The 18,894-nt window shown below is 35.9% G+C and overlaps 1 protein-coding gene across 4 annotated transcripts in view; it reads right to left on the bottom strand.

The window, feature by feature from the left end:
- The window catches only part of ERAP1 (endoplasmic reticulum aminopeptidase 1), a 150,961-nt gene that overhangs the window by 23,688 nt on the left and 108,379 nt on the right, over positions 1-18,894 (bottom strand). The window contains exons 1-3 of one of the 4 annotated variants that reach the window (XM_074282019.1): positions 14,170-14,498; positions 1,179-1,733; positions 795-933 (exon numbers count right to left, since the gene is read on the bottom strand). In XM_074282019.1, the coding sequence (XP_074138120.1) occupies positions 795-933; positions 1,179-1,733; positions 14,170-14,483 (1,008 nt within the window). In that variant the 5' untranslated portion in view covers positions 14,484-14,498. Of the gene's footprint in view, positions 1-794; positions 934-1,178; positions 1,734-5,509; positions 5,528-14,169; positions 14,499-18,894 lie in introns of those variants that run through there. The other 3 variants (XM_074282022.1, XM_074282021.1, XM_074282020.1) reach the window with 3 other exon arrangements.

Here is an 18,894-nt window from a genome sequence, read left to right as displayed (position 1 = left end):
GCTTCCTCTGTAATTCTTTGCATTTTATTTGATGCACTTAAGAATATTATTTTGAGAAGGAGCTCATTAGCTTCATTAGACTGCCAAGGGGTCCATGACACAAAAATATGAACTGAAAGAATTTCTAAGATCCCTTAAATTGGTTGTCTAATGTCACTATCACAAAATGAGAAGAAACACTGGTCGTATCTATTTTGATTTTTGATTAAACATCCTTAAATATTCCTTTTTTTTTCTGGGAAAAACTATGTTGTTATCCATTTTCATACTACATCAACATCATGTGGAGCTAATAATATTATTTTCACTCATATATTTGTTTCTCTGATACTTGGATTATTTTAAAATCTATCCGTAGAAAATATATTCACTAGCACCTAGAAAAATAGCTCCATTTTTGGAAAACTTAATCTTTTTTTAAATTATATTGATTTTAACAAAGAATTTATATAATTGATTTTAACAAAGAATTTAAGAAATAATCTTTTAAAATTATATAAAATTTTCTAAAGGATTATCTTTTTCCCTCTAATTTTATATCAACTACCTAAAATAATAGGAAGATAATAAGTAGCAAAGCAATTTTCAGGAGAAAGCTAAAATATTTTTAAAATCAAGAGGGTGTCTAAAATGCAGAGACAAATTTGATATAGATGTAAAAGAGAACTTGGCGAGTGTTTTTTAATAGGCAAGAATAAAAACATAAATTGAATTTAAGTTCTAAAGGACCACAAGGCTATATCTATTTCTCACTTTTATTCTTAGAATTAAAAAATAAAGGAATACAAGCTTACTAATGGCATGTTAGAGAGCGCAAGGTGCTTTGGATCTCTTCTAATCCTGACTGAAAAATTGGCTTTAAAGGCTGGTTCATCAAAGCAGGGAAAGGCCATCCGAGCTGATGTTGGCTCAAACTGTGTGGATGCTAATATCCTGTAATTAAAGCAATAAAATGAAAAGGTAAGAAATGGAATTTACTATTATAAGTCAAAGCAATATATGCCTCCATCCATTCTTCCCCACTATTACTCCTCCTCAGCAATAAAGTCCACTCCATGAGTAAAGAATAACAGTGGAGACAAAGAGAAGGAAACTTAAAGGAAAATCTTATTAATTTTTTAAAAAATTGTTGGGGCCAATAAGCCTTCATATTTGTTTATTTTAGAAAAAAAAATTACCTCACTTCTCCCTTCTGAGTTCTATAGGAACTTTTATAAAATCCATGGAAAGTTTCAGAAAGAAAGGCAGAATATTCAATTTTAACGATGTACTGATGTCCCATCAGAAGAGGTTTATTGGCTAGAAGTGCAATTTGCTCATTGGGTGGATACTCTAGAACAGTCACTGGCTGTTCTGCTGTCTTATCTTGGCTTTTTTCTCGGAGGGTTGCCTTGGTGATCTGCAGGTTTTGGCTATGCAGAATGATGAAACTGGTGGATTGATTGATGGTGATTTCTATTTCAGTGGTTCCCAAGAATGTCAAAGTGGTGAGATTAGCATGGATCATCAAATCATAATGAACTGGAAATATGTTATCAGGAAGCCGCATCTTATTCCAAGGAAATGGAGCTCCATTAGTAGCTTTTGGAGAGTTTATGTCCATGCTGTGGCAATTCATAGAAGCCATCATTATCCAGATAGTCAACAATGAAGGGAAAAAAGATGATGCAGTCTTAAGTGGTAATTTAAGTGGGAAAAAAGCCATCTTGTTCTTGCTCCTAAAATCACAGACCCTTGAAAGCAAAAGAAAAAATGTAAATAAAGGAGAAACATAAGTAAAGATAGCTTTCCCATTCCTTTGTCCCTTCCAAGTCATTAGGTAATTCTCATTTGCCTCCACAAATTATTCCTCAAAAAAGTCAAAATATCTTCATTATCTTTTATTTTACCCAAGAATAAAGTTTTCTATTAGCAATAATTACTCTAACACCTACTAAAAGTAATTATTTGACTTTAATGATTAAAGTAAGCAATCTCTTATACCATATACCACAATAAACTCTAAATGAACATAAATATAAAAACCCAAGCAAAAAATTAGATTAAAATGATATCAGTAAGAAAGCTTGCATATCTGTAGTTAGAAAGAAGATTCATAACAACACGCATTTACTAAACAGCTACTATATGGTTGAGTGATGTATATATGCAGGAGTGTGTTGGAGTCAGTTCAAATAGGTCAGGAGAATTAATTGTTAACATTTTAGTGAGAACATTTAACACCTAGGAAATCTATAAACACTGCAAATCAGAACTTGATTTTTAGTGAATGTTCTGGACAAAATGTTAATAATGCAAATTAAACTTGAAAGCAAGGCATATACATGCTCCTGCACCACACTACCTCATTATATTAGACACTAGAGTTAGGAAAACAAAAATGAAAGCATGGAAAAGTTGATATGAACTGATGTGAAGTAAGCAGAACCAGGAAAATAGTATATACAATGAGTAAAATAGCATAATCAAAATGCCTTTTAAAGTACCATTGGGTGCTATATAATTATGACTAAATTTGGCTCTGGAGAGGAGTTGAATAAAATTACTTCTCCCCTCTCTTTGAGGAGATGAGGAATTATGGCTATGGGATAGTACATATAATAATATTGTCAGACACGGATAGTTAAATTGATAACAGCAAGCATTTATATTTTTGCAAAGCATTTTACAAACATCTCATTTTATCCTCACAACAATTCTGTGAGGTAGTGCTATTATTACCACCATTTTACTGATGAGGAAACTGAGCAAGACAGCTTAAATGACTTATTGGGGTCATGCCATGAGCAAAGTATTTTAGGTCAATTTTGAATTCAGGACTTTTTAACATAATTTGCCAAGAATTGCTTTTTTCCTCTTTTTTTAAAAAAATCTCTGTTGCAAGGATTGGCTCTTTAGTCAGGGGAGCAGGAAGCATATGTATTGTTAAGTGACATAAAAACAAAAGTCAATGTCAGTCATTGATGATAAATGGTAAGGTATAATGTCTATTTCTCTGATGATCATTAAGATATTTATTAATAACAAGATGATTTATCAAGATAGGAAGTCACAACTTCACATTATCATTTAAGTTAAGCATAATTTTAACTGTTTATAAGGATTCTTACATAAACTGTGATCTGTTGTCAAAAATGTTACTAAGCTGCTTTTTCTTGGATTAGAGTGAGGAATAGGGAAATCCTTACCTCCCAGATTTTCTCCTCCTTTCCATAAGCTCAAATAAAGGAGAGAATGAGTAGTTCACAATATATATCATCTCTATTTTTGAAAAGCCACAGCAATGGCAGTATGGGGAATCTGGTCATTATCATGGAACTCAGTACATCCTTGTGAGGTAAACTGGTATTATAGAATCTTGGAGCTGGATTCCCAAAAACCTAGGTTTGAATACCACCCCCTGTATTTACTGGCTGTTGGACCACAGTTAAATTACTGATCCTATCTGAGTCTGTTTCCTCATCTACTTAAAAACATAAACAAATCCGACTAATATCATGATTTGTTTATGCTTTATGTCTGAGTCTGGATTACAGCCCTTGTTCAATCACAGAAAAGGTTTCCCTCTTTAAACCTTAGATAAATGTGAAATTGGAAGTGGCCTAATTACAAAAGAAAAAAATTCATTCTATTCCTTCAATCATCCATCATAAGAAAAGGTTAAATGAGTTAACATACATAAAATACTTTGTTAACATTAAAACACTATAAAAAGCTTTTTTGTATTATTATTATCCATTCCTAGTTATATGGCTAATTTCTACATATTGTCAAAGCAGAATATTAGGGTAACTGTTGTTGCCTTTCCCAGACTCTCTTAATTCTAGTGCCTTCCTTCTCTTTTAATTACTTCCTATTTATCCTGTAGATAGCTTGTTTTGTATACATTTATTTTCATGTTGTCTCATCCATTTTACTGTACGTTCCTTAAGGACAGGGACTATCTTTTGCCTCTTTTGGTATCCCCAGTGCTTAGCACTGTGCCTGACACATATATTAGTAGGTACTTAATAAATGTTTATTGGTTGAATGATATTGATTACGGAGAAATAGCATACCAACATATAAGTAGGCATAAAATGGATTCCATGTAAATACAAGATAATTTCCGGAGGGGATGCATTAGCAACTGAGAGATATCAGGAAAGATCTCACTTGCAGATGCCCCTTGAGGAATCCTGCTTTGAAGGAAGCTAGAGAACTAATAAGCAAAGAGGGGAGCTGCAAGTATAAAGCAGTGAAGAACCCAATCTTCCCTCTCTAATCTCAACTCCTTCTAATATTTTGGACCACAATGATTTCCTGACATCTTTTTTTTATATATAGAATTGGGTCATGTCCTTATTTTTATCCTGTTACCTGACCTTGTATCTATTTTGTACATTTCTTTTTAAAAAGTGAATTGGCTGAGGAGCTTCCTGGGCATCCACATAGGATCTTTCCAAACAAGTCCCATTTTTTCTTTTCATTGGAATTGTTCCTTTTCTTGTCACTTGAATTGTTCTAGGTAAGTGATTCAGTAGATGGTATATTATTCGATTTTAAGTCAAGAAGACCTGAATATTAATCCTGCCCCGGATATTACTAGTCCTGTGACTTTGGTCAAGTCATTCTCTTAGCCTCAGTTTTCTTATTGGTAAAATGGGGATCACATGGAAAAAGATATCCTCATTCAGAGAGAGAACTATGGAGACTGAATGTGGATCAAAGCATAGTATTTTCTCCTTTTTGTTGTTTTTTGATTGCTTTTTTTCTCATTTTTCCCCTTTTGATCTGATTTTTCTTTCACAGCATGACAAATGTGAAAAATGTTTAGAAGAATTGCACATGTTTAACCTATATTAAATAGCTTGCTGTCTTGAGGAAAGAGGAAGAGAGAGGGACAAAAATTGGAACACAAGGTTTTGCAAAGGTGGATGTTGAAAACTGTCTTTGCATGTATTTGGAAAAATAAAATGCTATTTTTTTATAAAATAGGCATCACCAACCATTCTGGAGAAAAATTTGGAACTCTGACCAAAGGGTTATGAAACTGTGCATATCCTTTGAGCCAGCAGAGTCATTACAGGGTCTGTATCCCAAGGAAATCATTAAAGAGGGAAAAGGATCCACATATGCAGAAATGTTTGTAGCAGCTCTTTTTATGTTAGCAAAGAATTGGAAAATTCTCCATCAATTGGAAAATGGCTGAACAAGTTGTGGTATATGAAAATAATGGAATTACAAATAAATAAATAAACTTATAAATAAATAAAAAATTCCCCGGAGATAAATTAATTAATGACAGGTGTTTTGATAATGAATATAATAATAATATATCATAATATAATAAATAAAAATGAAATTTAAAACAAATAAATGAGAGTTTTAGGATTAATAAATAAATAAATAAATAGAATTTTAAAACAAAGTAATCATAAATAAATAAGTTTGAGGAAATAAATGGAAATGAAAATAATAATAAAAAATTATGAACAAGCTGATTTTAGAAAGGCCTGAAAAGATTTACATGAACTGATGCTGAGCGAAGCAAGGAGAACCAGGAATACATTGTACATAAAAACAGCAAGAATGTGCAATGATCAATTATGAAAGGCTTGTTTCTTCTCAGTGGTTGAGTGATCCAAAACAATCCCAATAGATTTTGGACAGAAAATGTTATCTGCATTCAGAAAAAGAATTATGGAAACTGAATATAAATCAACACATGCTCTGTTCACTTCTTTTTTCTGTTTTTTTAATCTCTCCCATGGTTTTCCCCTTTTGCTCTGATTTTTCTCTCCTGACATGATTCATAAAACAATGTATATTTTTAAAAATAAATTAGAATTTTTTTAATGGAGGTCATACAATTTCACAGGGCTGTTGTTAGGATCAAATAAGACACAAATGTAAAGTGGTTTGAAAACTTTAAGATACTATCATTATGTCTTCACATTCACTTATTGCACATCTCCTGTCCCTCTTGGACTGACTTTCCCTATAGCATTTTAGTCCTGCAACTCTGACTTGGTTTTTCTCTGAAACCCTTAACAACTCCTTCCCAGAAGCTAGGATTTTCTCAGACTTCCTCTCTGTATCCCCAACTACGAATAAGTAGTCACTTAACCTCAGAGCTCCCATCATTTCTGCCCCTTCTCCAATCTATCCTTTACACACTGCCAAAATAACCTTCTTAATAACTAGAAGGACTCAGCCTGGTGACAGATTGGGCTAAAAGCCTGGTAACTAACAAATGGTAATGTATCTTCACTTAAAAGGAAGTCTCGTGTGAAATGGCATATGGCTCTGCTCTTATGCCCATTCCGTTGAATTCTGACTTGAACAAAGGCATGAATGTGTGGAAGTGCCCCTGAGGTTAATATGTCTGTTTTATATAAGTATCAAGAAGACATATTGGACACAAAGTGAACCAAAGTGTTGCTTATTCCCAGAAACCTTTGCTGGCGTTCACTGCCTGAACTTGTTGAGCTGTGCAGGCTTTTCCCTCCACTTTCTCCCCAACTGGACCAAAACAGCCAACTATTTTTGCAAAACCTCCTGTTTCTGTGTTCACCTGTTCCTGGAAAAGATTGTCCACTCTTTTCCCCAACCTCTCCCTGAACTTTCCTTTTTGGTTTTCAAGCATAAATCTCCCCCTGCCTCTCATGTGTATGGGTTCCTTTTTACTTTATGTAGGAAGTGGGGCAGGAGCTAATGTCAAGTATCTGATTTTCCTCCTAATAAACCTTGGTCTTCTTTCAACCCAGCCTGGACTCCTCTGCAATTTGAGAGGTGGGTTTCATCAGGTGGAATACTGACCAAATTTTCAGATGACCAAAAGGCAGGAGAGACAATCCTCAGAAGTCCACATTTAACAAGATAAAATTTAGATATAAATGTAAAAATCTTGAACTTTGAAGGGCAGCTAGGTGGTGCAGTGAATAAAGCAGCAGCCCTGAAGTCAGGAAGACCTGAGTTCAAATTTGACCTGAAAAAAAAAAATCTTGAACTTTGGTTAAAAAAATGAAATTTAGTTATAAAAACAATTCACATGATTAAGATCTGGGAGTTGTAGAACTAGTCAATAATATTCAGTGACAACCAAAAATGCTAATGAGATTTTATTTATTTATTTTTTGGCTGAGGCAATTGGGGTTAAGTGACTTGCTCAGGGTTCCACAGCTAGAAAGTGAGAAGTGCTCAGTCCTCCTGACTTTAGGACTGATGCTCTATCCACTGCATTACCTAGATGTGTAGCTAGAGGTATTTTTAAATAGGGATAAAAAAGAGGTATTTTTAAGCTACATTAATAGAAACAAAATAATTTCCAAATAATTCAATTCAACTAAACTCAGTGGACAGTTATTAAGCACCTACTGTGCCTAATGCACTAAACTAGACTGTAAGAATAAAAAACATAAAAATAACTTTCCCAGAGATGTGATTGTTGCCCCTAAGATCAAATATAAATTCTTCTGTTTGCTGTTTTTTAAATCCTTCACAATCTAGTCCCAACCTATCTTTCCAATCTTATGATATAATATTACTCCTTTTTATACCCAATAGTCCATCAGCTGTTGCTTATATATTTCTACATCATCCCTCACTGGAAATCTCTTAAAATTCCTTCAAAACTTTGCCCAAGTGACATGTCTCTCCTGATCCCATTTCACAATTGTTAGTGCCCTTCCCCCCAAAAAATGCATCTTATATTTATTTTGCAGGTATTTTTATATATTGATTTTTACACAAATCATCTCTCCCAATAGAACATAAGCTCATGGAGGACAAGAATTAGTTTATTTTGTCTTTGTGAATTCCCTAAAACTAGTATAATGTTCAACAAGTAATAGGCATATGATTAAGCGTTGCTGATTGATTGATAACTCTTTTGTACTAAGATTGCATCAGGAAAATTGTGTATAGTTCTAAGTGCCAGATATTAAGTCAGACTGGGAAGGATCCAGAAGATGGAGATCAGGAAAGTGAAAGGGCATGAAACCATGCTAAACAAGAGTCAGATGATAGATAGAATTGAGTATGTTTAACCTGGCAAACACAAGACTTAGAATGGACATGAACACTGCCTTTCAATAAGGAGGTGAGTAATTTGACTTCTTCTTATTGGTCATTGGGATAAGAACAAGGGTTAGTAGTAAGAAAGAAGAGGGAGGAATATCTTGACTCAATTGAAAAAAACATTTTCTAACCATTAAAATTGTTCACTAAACTTCTCTTTAGTGTCTCATTATGGGCCTGATATGGATGCCAAATTATGGAAGATTAGGCTGTTGAATACTCACCTGGGAATAGAATGTATATTTTTCATTCAGGAATAGTTCATCTAAGTGGAAAGAGACTTATCACCAGAGAGCAGATCATGATTTAATTTATTATTATTCTGCCATGGCAACCCATAAAGACCTTTTAAGACATATAAAGGTTGCAGTCTGCCTCAAACACCTACAAAGTTTGGGATTCCTTGAAATATTTAAAATTTGTAAGTAGGTAGTAATATCTGGCACTTTAATAGCACTTTAAGTTTTGCAAAACTGAGGCAGACCCATGATTAAATGATATCCCAGAGTTATATAGATAGTCTATATGTCAATTCTTTCCCTACTCTTTCTGCCTCAAGGTTCATCTCTCTGTACACACACGTCTCTGTTTCATTTAGAATTTGTTTCTGCTTTAGATAGCTAAGTAGTACAGTTGATGGAGATCTAGGCCTGGATTTAGGAATATTCCTTTTCATGCATTCAAATCTGACCTTGAATGTGATTCTGAGCAAGTCACTTCACCCTGTTTGCCTCAGTTTCCTCATCTGTAAAATGAACTGGAAAAGGAAGTGCCAAACTACTCCTGTATCTTTGAGAAGAAAATTCCAAATGGGCTCATGAAGAATCAAACATAATTTTTAAAAATTACACAACAACAAATCTGCTGTGCTTGGGATAGACTATAATTGTTTTTTGGCTTATCTCATAGATGCACTTCAACATCCCAGAACATCAAATATTGAACAAAAGGCACTGAATGACCATTAACTTTTTTACTACATTTACAATAGACTTTAGAGCCTGGAAAACTAGCACAGAGGAATCGGGTTAAATAGATAAGAAAAAAGTAATGGCACCTCAGTTCTTTGTTTAACCATACAGTTCTTTCTGATATCATGGTCATCTAGGAAGATAACCGAGCTCCTTTGACTTTGAGAACAGGCACTTATTTCCTTGAGGACATATGAGGACATATTTCCTCCTTTTTCATATTATCAAGCAATTATAAGCTCATATATTCAAAGTGTAAATATGGTATCAGAGGCAGGGATATATGCTAATAAGTGTTTAACAGCTAGCACTGAAAAAAAAAAGAACACACCATTTAAAAGTTTATTTTACATTATTATTAATATTTTCTATCACTTTCTTAAGTCTATAATATTAACATAATACATAAAACCCAGATTAATAGCATTTGTAAATTTACAAAGCATAAATGCTCACATTGAAAATTTAATAGATACCCAGAAACCAAATACACTTTGTTTTAACACCCATCACTGCCCTAGAACCCCTGGAAATTTTAAGGAAAATCAGGGGAAAAAAAATCATTATAACACATTAGAGATAAAATTATTCCTATATAATGAGGGATGGCTAAAACCTTAACTTTGGAACTGCCATCCCAATTGAAGACAAGAATTATTCATGGAGATTTTCAGCATTTCTTATTTCCAGCCTTATTGGGGCCTCAGATAGTATAAAGAATATCTTTCAATAAATTTCATTTGGTTTTGTGTATAGACTCTCTATTCTCCTATTCTGTTATGAGTTTATAAACTAATTTACCACAAAAATCATCCATCTGGAGGGGCATTTGACTGTAAAATGAAAGAATTTAAGTGGATAATACTTCATCAATTTATCTTTTAATTCCAGGGAAAAAATCTTATGAATTCAAAAATAGCAGTAATTTAGTGATCTTAGGCAACTTATTTTAGCTTTATAAGTTTCAATTTCTTCATCTGTAAAATAAGGGGTTTGTATCAGATGATTTCTAAGATTTCTTTCATCTATAAATATCTGAGTTTTTACTCAATTTTCCAAAAATGAAAGAAGAGGTCTAATGAAGTAATTAGTTCCTAGTCCCTTGAAGTATTTAAATGACCAAAAGATTACTTATTAGGTATCTTCCTACTTCTGTAGAGATTAAATAAAAATTTATTAAATGAATGAATTTAGTACTTCAAAAAACTATCATTCTCTTCAAAATGTTCAAGTACTCAGGCATTAATAACAGGATAGACCCACATTATTACTTGACATCTTGTTCAAGCTTTTTCCCTATCTTCCCCAGAGTAATTAGGGAGAGTTTGCCTTTCTTGGATTGGCTCATTTCTAAGAATGAACATTTCACTTAACATAAAGTATTTCATAATTCTTGTCATCGTACTTCCTAATGGCTGCTAATAATTTTCTCACTAAGTGCTGCAGACTCCAGTGAAATATCTCAAAGGACCATCTCATCTCATTCACACTGCCAAGTCCAAATCCAAGAAGCCAACTTAATTCAAACATAGAAGATCTGGATTCTTTTCTTTTTTAAAATTTCCTCACACCCAGTACTCTCTCATTTCTCCTTTGCACAGCAAAAAGCATATACCATGCTGAGTTTTATTTAGCCTTCCTTTTCTATAAATATTGATTCTTTTTTTTCAAATGAAAGAAATAAGCATGAGTCTATAATTCAAAATGACGGAATAAGGAGTTTGGGTTTTGTTGTTTTGTTTTGTCTTTGATAACTGACCCTAAGGATATCAGGAAAGAGTTTCAATTATATTTCTGAAATCTCAGAAGAAAAGAGGAGGCTTTTTAAAAGAAGTCAGAAGTTTCTTCCTCCCTGCACTGGGGCCTCATGGAAACCTACAAGCAGGGTGGAGCTGGGAGGTAATGCAAAAAGGAACCAGATAGTGTCCCCTTTACAGTGAGAGCTTTACAGTAATAGTGTTCATTTTTTTTTAAACTTTTGAGTTGCTTATTTAAACAGTTATTTTCAAATTTTTGGTCTCAAGACCCCTTTACACTCTTAAAAATTATTGAGTACTCTCCATAGAGTTTTTGCAAGTGAATTATATCTATCAATATTTACTATGTGAGAAATTAAAACATCTTATTATTATGAAAATAATTTTGATCTCGACTCCCCTGCAGTGGTCTCAGGGACCTTGGGTTTCCAAACCACAGTCTGAAAACCATTGATTTAAAACAATGATAAAAACTTTAATTGCAGACAATTATGATTCCAGAGGACCCATGATGGAGCATGCTACTCACTTCTTGACAGGAAAATTATGGACTCAAATTACAAAATAAGATATAAATTTTCATATGTGGTAACTGTAGGGATTTGTTTTGCTTGACTATATAATAAAGATTAATAATTTATGTACAATCCCCTGTGGTTATACTAAATACATGGATGTGACCATTTTACTTGGCATTTGTTAAATTTAGAGTTTTAAAAAGAGAAAATATATACAAAAGAAAACAGAAGAAAGGAAAACAAAAAATCAGGGAATCTGTGTTATGGATTGTTGAGGTTCAAAAGGAACCCCAAAAGGTTGGGGGTTGCAGCCCAATGTAGCAAGGTGTCTCAAAAAAAATTTACAGGCTTGAACCCATCTCCAGGTCAAGGGGCAAAGTTTATTGTAATTGTAATGCCAATTGAAGCAGGCTAAGTTCCAAAAGGATTTAGCAAAGAATGAGGAGAAAGGAGATAATTTTATAGGACAAAGTTAGAGAGACCAGAGCTTCATGTTACTTATTTGCTAAGTTTATGGTTTACAGGTAGGTATTGTCTCAGGAACTTGATTATCACTGACTAGCAGATTACCTATCTGACAGTCAGCAACATTTGTAGAACTATTCTAAGGTCAGAAAATGTTTAGAATCATCCACAGATAGATTGTTAGAACAATACCACTCTAAGGACAGGGGAACTCAAGATTACTGCTCATTATCATATACAATTTAATATCTATTTTTAAAACTACATACAGAAGTTTATATTTCACTTAAAATCATTTTTTCTTCTATTCTCTATGTAACTAAATGTTCATGCTTACCCCGTTCATTATAAAAATAAAAATTTGTAAAGAAATTTTTCAAAAACTTTCACTGTTACAAAAAAAATAAAGACCTTTTCCCCACCTATTATGTGTTCAACTGGAATTATCTTTTTTTCTTTTCTTTTCTTTTCTTTTCTTTTTTTTTTTTTTTTTTTTTTTTTTTTTTGCTGAGGCAGTTGGGGTTAAGTGACTTGCCCAGGGTCACACAGCTAGCTAAGTCTTAAGTGTCTGAGGCCAAATTTGAACTCAGGTCCTCTTGCGCCACCTAGCCGCCCCTGGAATTATCTTTTTAATCCCTAATCAAGCACTTCTAGCAACATAGGCAAAAGGAGAAGTCTCAAAAATTGAGTCAGAACTAGATAGACTTCTTGAATGAAATCCTTTGGAGAAGGGAACATTTAATAAATGCAAAATTTTTAAAATGTTTATCTCCATGTCCTAAATCATTGTGATATTAAGGAACACGTTTTATGATTCAAAACTTCTTGTACCACAGTCAAATCATTTCTCCTCCATCCTTTTCTCCTCTATAAATGAGTGTTGGACAGTCCAGCATCTAAGGTCCTATTCGGCTCTCAATCCTTGTTTAGGACTTCCTAAAGGTTTCCAGCAGCCCTTCCTGACAAACCCCGGGCCTTCAGAAGGAAAACCGTTTTAGGATTATTTTGGAGGGGATGGATTGTTTTGTTCTGGCCTGAAAATCCAGGATGTGCTAGAGCTCCTTCAAACCCTCTTCCAATGTAGGCTATTAATTTCTCGGTGAGTAAATGTGCTCCTTGGAAATCTACAAATGCTAAATATCAGGTTTGACTTATTATTTTGTGGATTACAGAGACAAGCGAGGTAGAAAATTTTAATTACAAAGACTAAGTTTAGAATGATTTAACTGATTGTTAAACATGTAACAGCATACATCCCTTCCAGCAATACATTGTTACTTTCTCTGGTTGAATAAAGTTTTAGTTTTGAGCAAATCTAGTTACTTATTGTAGCTTTTCTCTGAATTCAACATTTGGAATTTCGAAATTCGGAAAACAGAAGAAAAAAAACAAAACCAGAAAAAGCTGCGTTCTTCCTACTTTGTACTAATTAGCTGTAAAACAGGGCTGCGAGGGCAGAAGAGAACGTGGGACAAGGGGAGCACGTGGGACCAGGGGAGCACGTTCAAAGGTTCTAATTTATTCCTGGGGGGAATCGAAAGTGATCTCTGGGTAGTGATAAAGACTCCGGCCTCCTTCCACACACAGTTAAACTGGAAAACAATTACAGAGCACTTAAATCTGCACAAAACCAAGGTAAGGTGTACTGCAGGGAATAGGAAAATCGAATTCCTGTGTCTCTAGAAGTCTCTACAGAAAGGAAGATGCCCTCCCTAACCGCTGTCTCGCTCAAGACCAGAAGACTACAACTCCCAGCAGGCCCCGCGGCTTCAGCGAACCCCGGCTAGGAAGCCAGTCCCCACTCCCTAGGCCAGACTCTGGATAATGAAGCAGCATTTGGGGAGATGCTCAGTCAGGGAGAAGGCTGCGCGGAGGTCTAGCTGTGACGTGGGCCGGAGCTGCCGGACGGAACCAGGAGGAGGCGGCTCCGTGGGGACACCCGGGGGACTTTCCAAGCGCGCACTTTGGAGGCGCCGGCTGCGGGAAGGGGGAGGAGGATCCGGCTTGTCTGGCGGGACAGCTTGCGATGCTCAGGGCTGAGTCCAGGTCGGAGCTGGGTACCGCCCAAGCTCCCGCTCGGACTACAGTGCGGCTGCCCCTGTGATTCCCCCTCCCTTTCCCTCCCCCCACCTAGAACCCTCAGCTAGGCCCTTGCAAACTCGCTAGAGTTGCGCGGGCTAACTCCTGGAGCGCCCAACCCGCTCCGCACTGGCCCCGCCCAGCTGCCCCTTGCCCTGCTCCTGATCACTCGGGCCCTCCCTGCACCCCCAATGCAGGACGGCACATCCAGATCCCTGGTACTGCACTTCCGCCCCTCTGCAGCCCAGGCGGGAGAGAGAGGCCCGGGAGCCCCGATCCTTATGGTCCCCTCACCCCCCGGCCGCCCCCAAACTTCACCTCCACACAGCCTGGGGGGCTTGTACCTGAGCTTCTGGGGGCCGGAGCCCGCGGTCCCGCGCGTCCTCTGCAGCCCGGTCCCCTAACTGCGGGGACTGAAAGTGAAAGCAAAGACTGCAGAGAAGAGGGAAGGCCCAGGCCCACTGCGGCTGCCTACTCCTGGGGCATCCGTGGCCTCTGAAATGGGGAGGGAAACGCTTGAGATGTGGCAAGACATCTGCAATAAACCAGCTCTTCGGGTTCCAGGATTCTGCCGGCAGGATAACCCGGCTGCAAACGATGTAGGGGAAGGGATGCAGTGCAATAATACCCATCCCTTTTATGTTATATGGCACGTTTGCATACACTTTCATACGACTTTATGAACTGTACGTTGTAATCTTCATGTATCAGTCCACAAGTATTTCGTTTTCAGTCTGAAAGTATTGATCAGAATCCCCTAAATTGGAAAAATGCCCCAAAATCAAGAATAAGTAGAAATGCAGTTTAAGAGATATGTATGAGGCACTATGATATCCTTTTTTGCTGGAAGAGATGCAAGTATAAATACCACAGCGCCTGCCCCAGTCTAACGGGGAGTGGGGGATGGGAGGAAGAGATGATACCACATTTAAATTTAATTCAAATTTTAAAATGACAGAGCATATGAGGGCCGATGAGGATAGACTGAGACAGAGAGATGGAGGTGATGACCTTGCAGTAGGCCTTGAATGATGAGTCTGTGGTAGGCAGAAAGAGAGAGAAAGGCTATTCTAGGTACCTAGGAAAGTCAAAAGGGAGCAAAAGGGGAGGGACTCGAGAGGGGGGGGGGAATTAATAAACAACACCACCATCCAAAAAAGTGAAAAAAACTATGCTTCGATCCACATTCAGTCCCCATAGGTCTTTCTCTGGATGCAGGTGTCTCCATTCTATTGTCAGGAAGTTTGCAATATATTGAGAAAAGAAGAGTATAGGCATAGGAAGCCACTTTATAATTACACTAGAAAAGTAGTTTAAGGTGAGGCCCTAGGAAGTTACTTCATTCTGAGTAAGTTTCCTAATTTTTCTTTTTTTTAAGTGAGGGAGTGGACTAAATCTGAAGTTCTTAATCCTTTTTATCTTTAAGTGTCTGGTTAAACTTGTAGATCTTTTCTTAGAACTATTTTTTTTAAAGAACAAAACAAATCCACAAGATTATGAAGGAACTCAATAATATAGAAATATAGTTATCCTGATGGAAGCAAAGTGGGTAAGAGAACATTGTACACAGCAACAGAAGATTATGTGGTCAACTTTGATGGGTTTAGCTCTTTTCAGTAATAAGGTGATTCAAGGTAATTCCAATAGACTTGTGATGGAAAGAGCCATCTGCATCCAGAGAGAGGACTATAGGTACTGAATGTGGTTCAAAGCACAGTGTTTTCACCTTTTATTGGCGGTGGTATTGTTGCTTGGGGTTTTCCCCCTCTTGCTTTTTTTACCCCTTTTGATCTGATTTTTCTTGTGCAACATGATGAATATGGAAATATGTTTAAAAGAATTACACATTTAACTTATAGTAGATTGCTTGCTGGCTAAGGAGAGGATGCAAGAGGGAGGAAGAAAAATTTGGAACACAAGATTTTGCAAAGGTAAATGTTGAAAATTATCTTTATATGCAGCTATTATAAAAAAGGAAATATAGTTATCAAGATATTTTAAAAACAAGTTAAACTCTTTAAAGGTTTTGAACAGTAAAATTACTGATCATACTTCTGAACTGTAAGGATGAAGCTGGCAATATGAGAACAGCTTGGAAGTAAAAGAGACAGTGCTTTGGGAGTATCTAGTATCTGCATCAAGGGATGAAATAGTATAGAAGAAAAAGAATGGCATAGACAGAGGACCTGAGTTTAATTCTGATCTTACACATTTGCTAGCTGTGTGATCCTGGACAAGTCACTTTGCCCTAATTGCCTCTCAAAAAAAAAAAAAAATTGGTTAGGTATTTTATCAATTTTATGTATGACATATCTCCCTCGCTCAAATTCCAACTCACCAAAATTCTCTCACCCATTTTCAAGTAGTTTATATGCCAATGTTTCCATATTAAAGACACAGTCTCTTTTGGATATGAGCATTTAGACTGCTAGAATGGTAGAAAAAGAACATTTATGTAAGAAAAATTTTAAAAATCATATTGACAAGAAATACAGTCTCTAAGATAGAAAATGACTGTGCTGGGGGCAATTTGAAAACTGACCCTGAGATGAATGTATGTAGAGGATCTGTTTAAAGAAAGGCAAAGCAGTGACTGAGGTAATAATGACCACAGGGTATTGCCATCTGTCAGCTCTTGTGCCTGTGACTGTTTTCAGAGTTTAAAGTTTCTAAGTGGAGATAATGAGAATACATAAGGATGATACAGATTCATGCTTAACAACAACAAAAAAAAAAATGAATTGTGATTCAGATCACAAATTGGAATTGGGGTAAGAAGGCATTGATTTGAGATATTAGTATTCAGAGAAGTCAACATAAGAAAATTGGGAATGGTGAAAAAGAGGAAAAAATTAACTATAGAAGGCAAGGATAGAAGGTACAAGAGGTGATAGAAAAAGCTGTTTATAGAGAAGAAGGCTTTGCAGTTATTTTACCGGGAGCCCTACTTATCAAAGAGATGAAATTGTTTTTGCTGAGTTTTGTTTGGCTTGTTTCAGGAGAGCTAGCTGAGATTATTGCTCTCCAGCTCTTTCTATAGTATGACACAGGGAAAACCTATCAGTGAGGCATTTATTGCCTTCTACTGACCTATTTGGTTGGAAGGGACAAATAGGGAGAGAAATATAGGCTTTGCATTTGCTTTGTTGTGAGAAGATGCTTAAATTTTCTGCGAAATGATTGGATAAAGCAGAATCCCTTGCTACTTGAAGAAGGGAGAAAAGCTGTACCACTTTATTACAGACTTAGGAGGAAAAATTACTTCGGAGCACCAAAACATTAACTGAGGAGTTTGCAATTTTCTGGCTTACAGATACTGATTGTCAAAGCAAGAGAGAAACACTTTCTCAGCCACCTTTTAAGAATGAATCTATGCTGAAAGATTTTTATCACTATTTCAGCAGACCAAGAGTAATCAAGAAGTAGCTTTGAATAAGAGGAAGCTATGAAGATCAGGTTGGAATCAGATAACAGGAAAATGGTTTTCCCCAGCAGGTAATCCATGTTCCAAACTGTTCTATAGGGAGCAATAATATCAAGGTCTGCTTACAAGTGTCTCAAGTTGCCACAAACACATGAGTCTCCATACTCACATATCCTATTTCTGTAAATATATGACTACCCTCCCATGACCCAAGTTCATAGATGGACTGTTATATTTTGATTATTCCTGCTCTTTCTAATGAGTCAATATTGTGATTGTTTCTGTTTTTGTTTTCTAGAGTGTTATTAATATTCTTCATTTTGCCTTATTATTAAATGTTTCATGTTTAATTTAATGATGTGATAATTGTATTTCCATATAATTGGCTTCCTTTATGTTTTTAGGCATTTAAAACTTTATTCTGAGAAAGAGGTCATGGACTTCAATAGACTGCCAGAGGAGCACCTGGCAAATTTAAGAATCCCTGCTTTAAATGATTTAATACATTTATTAATCTCTCCCCATCTTCCAGCATATTTCCCAGGACAATGAAAAAAATCCAGGTACATCCAAAAATTGAAACTCATTGTATCACAGACTAGAGATGGCAAGAAATTAAGGGGCTATCTAATCTAATTGCCTCATTTTATGGATGAAGAAACTGAAATTAGATAATTACATCTCTGACTATTTCTCTACCAGTCATTGAGTGTTGGGTGAGACATCTTGGAACAAATGCTCAAACTTATTTTAAAAACTTAACTGTATTGCATAAGACAGTGCTCTTTTTTCTTCTGCTGCTGTATACATCAGGTTTTATCTACTTTATAAATTCAACACTGAGAACCACTGACTGCCTACTAGACAGTGCAAGGTATTTCGAGCCATTGTCATAGAGTATTGCTTTATTTTAGTCCTTTCTTTCAAAGTCCAGTAATCTATGCTTTTATTGGTGGTGGTATTATTGCTTGGGGTTTTCCCCCTCTTGCTTTTTTTACCCCTTTTGATCTGATTTTTCTTGTGCAACATGATGAATATGGAAATATGTTTAAAAGAATTATCTTTCATTCTTTTTCTGGAACACAACTTCAGGTGACACATAAGGATTAGTTAACCTCTGTGAAGACAAAATTGACCAGATACTTTTCTGTGGTCTTCCATCACTGAGAAAGGAACCTTTGCTAGGTCATTCCTGGAACAGTCAGGAGGTGTTGACATGAATTCTATGAGTTGCTCTTGGATACATCTCAGACATACATTTAGAACATTCTTGTATTCTTGCTGAATTTCTGCTATTACCAGCTCTTCCATTATTCTAGTATTGAAAAAATACAAAAGCCAAATTTCTTGTAATCCATCACTGAATTTAAAAAGCCTTTATGTCCTTCATTATCAAAACTCGCTCTATGTCCTTTAGGTCTTTGCTCAAGCTGCACAGAAATTCCAAGTGAGCACATATTGGAATCTAACCTCTGTCCCCATTTCCTATAATACCTACATTCTACAAGAGAAAAAACAAAAACAAAAACAAAAAAAAAAAACAGGTAACCACTTAGAAAATGGGCTTCAAATGCTGGTGGCAGTTTATGTGGGGTTCTGATTACTCTGCCTATCTCAAA

The sequence above is a fragment of the Sminthopsis crassicaudata genome, chromosome 1, assembly GCF_048593235.1.
Source record: "Sminthopsis crassicaudata isolate SCR6 chromosome 1, ASM4859323v1, whole genome shotgun sequence".
NCBI lineage: Eukaryota > Metazoa > Chordata > Mammalia > Dasyuromorphia > Dasyuridae > Sminthopsis > Sminthopsis crassicaudata.
The sequence above is the reverse complement of the archived record's forward strand: the minus strand, read 5'-3'. Positions and strand labels throughout refer to the sequence as shown.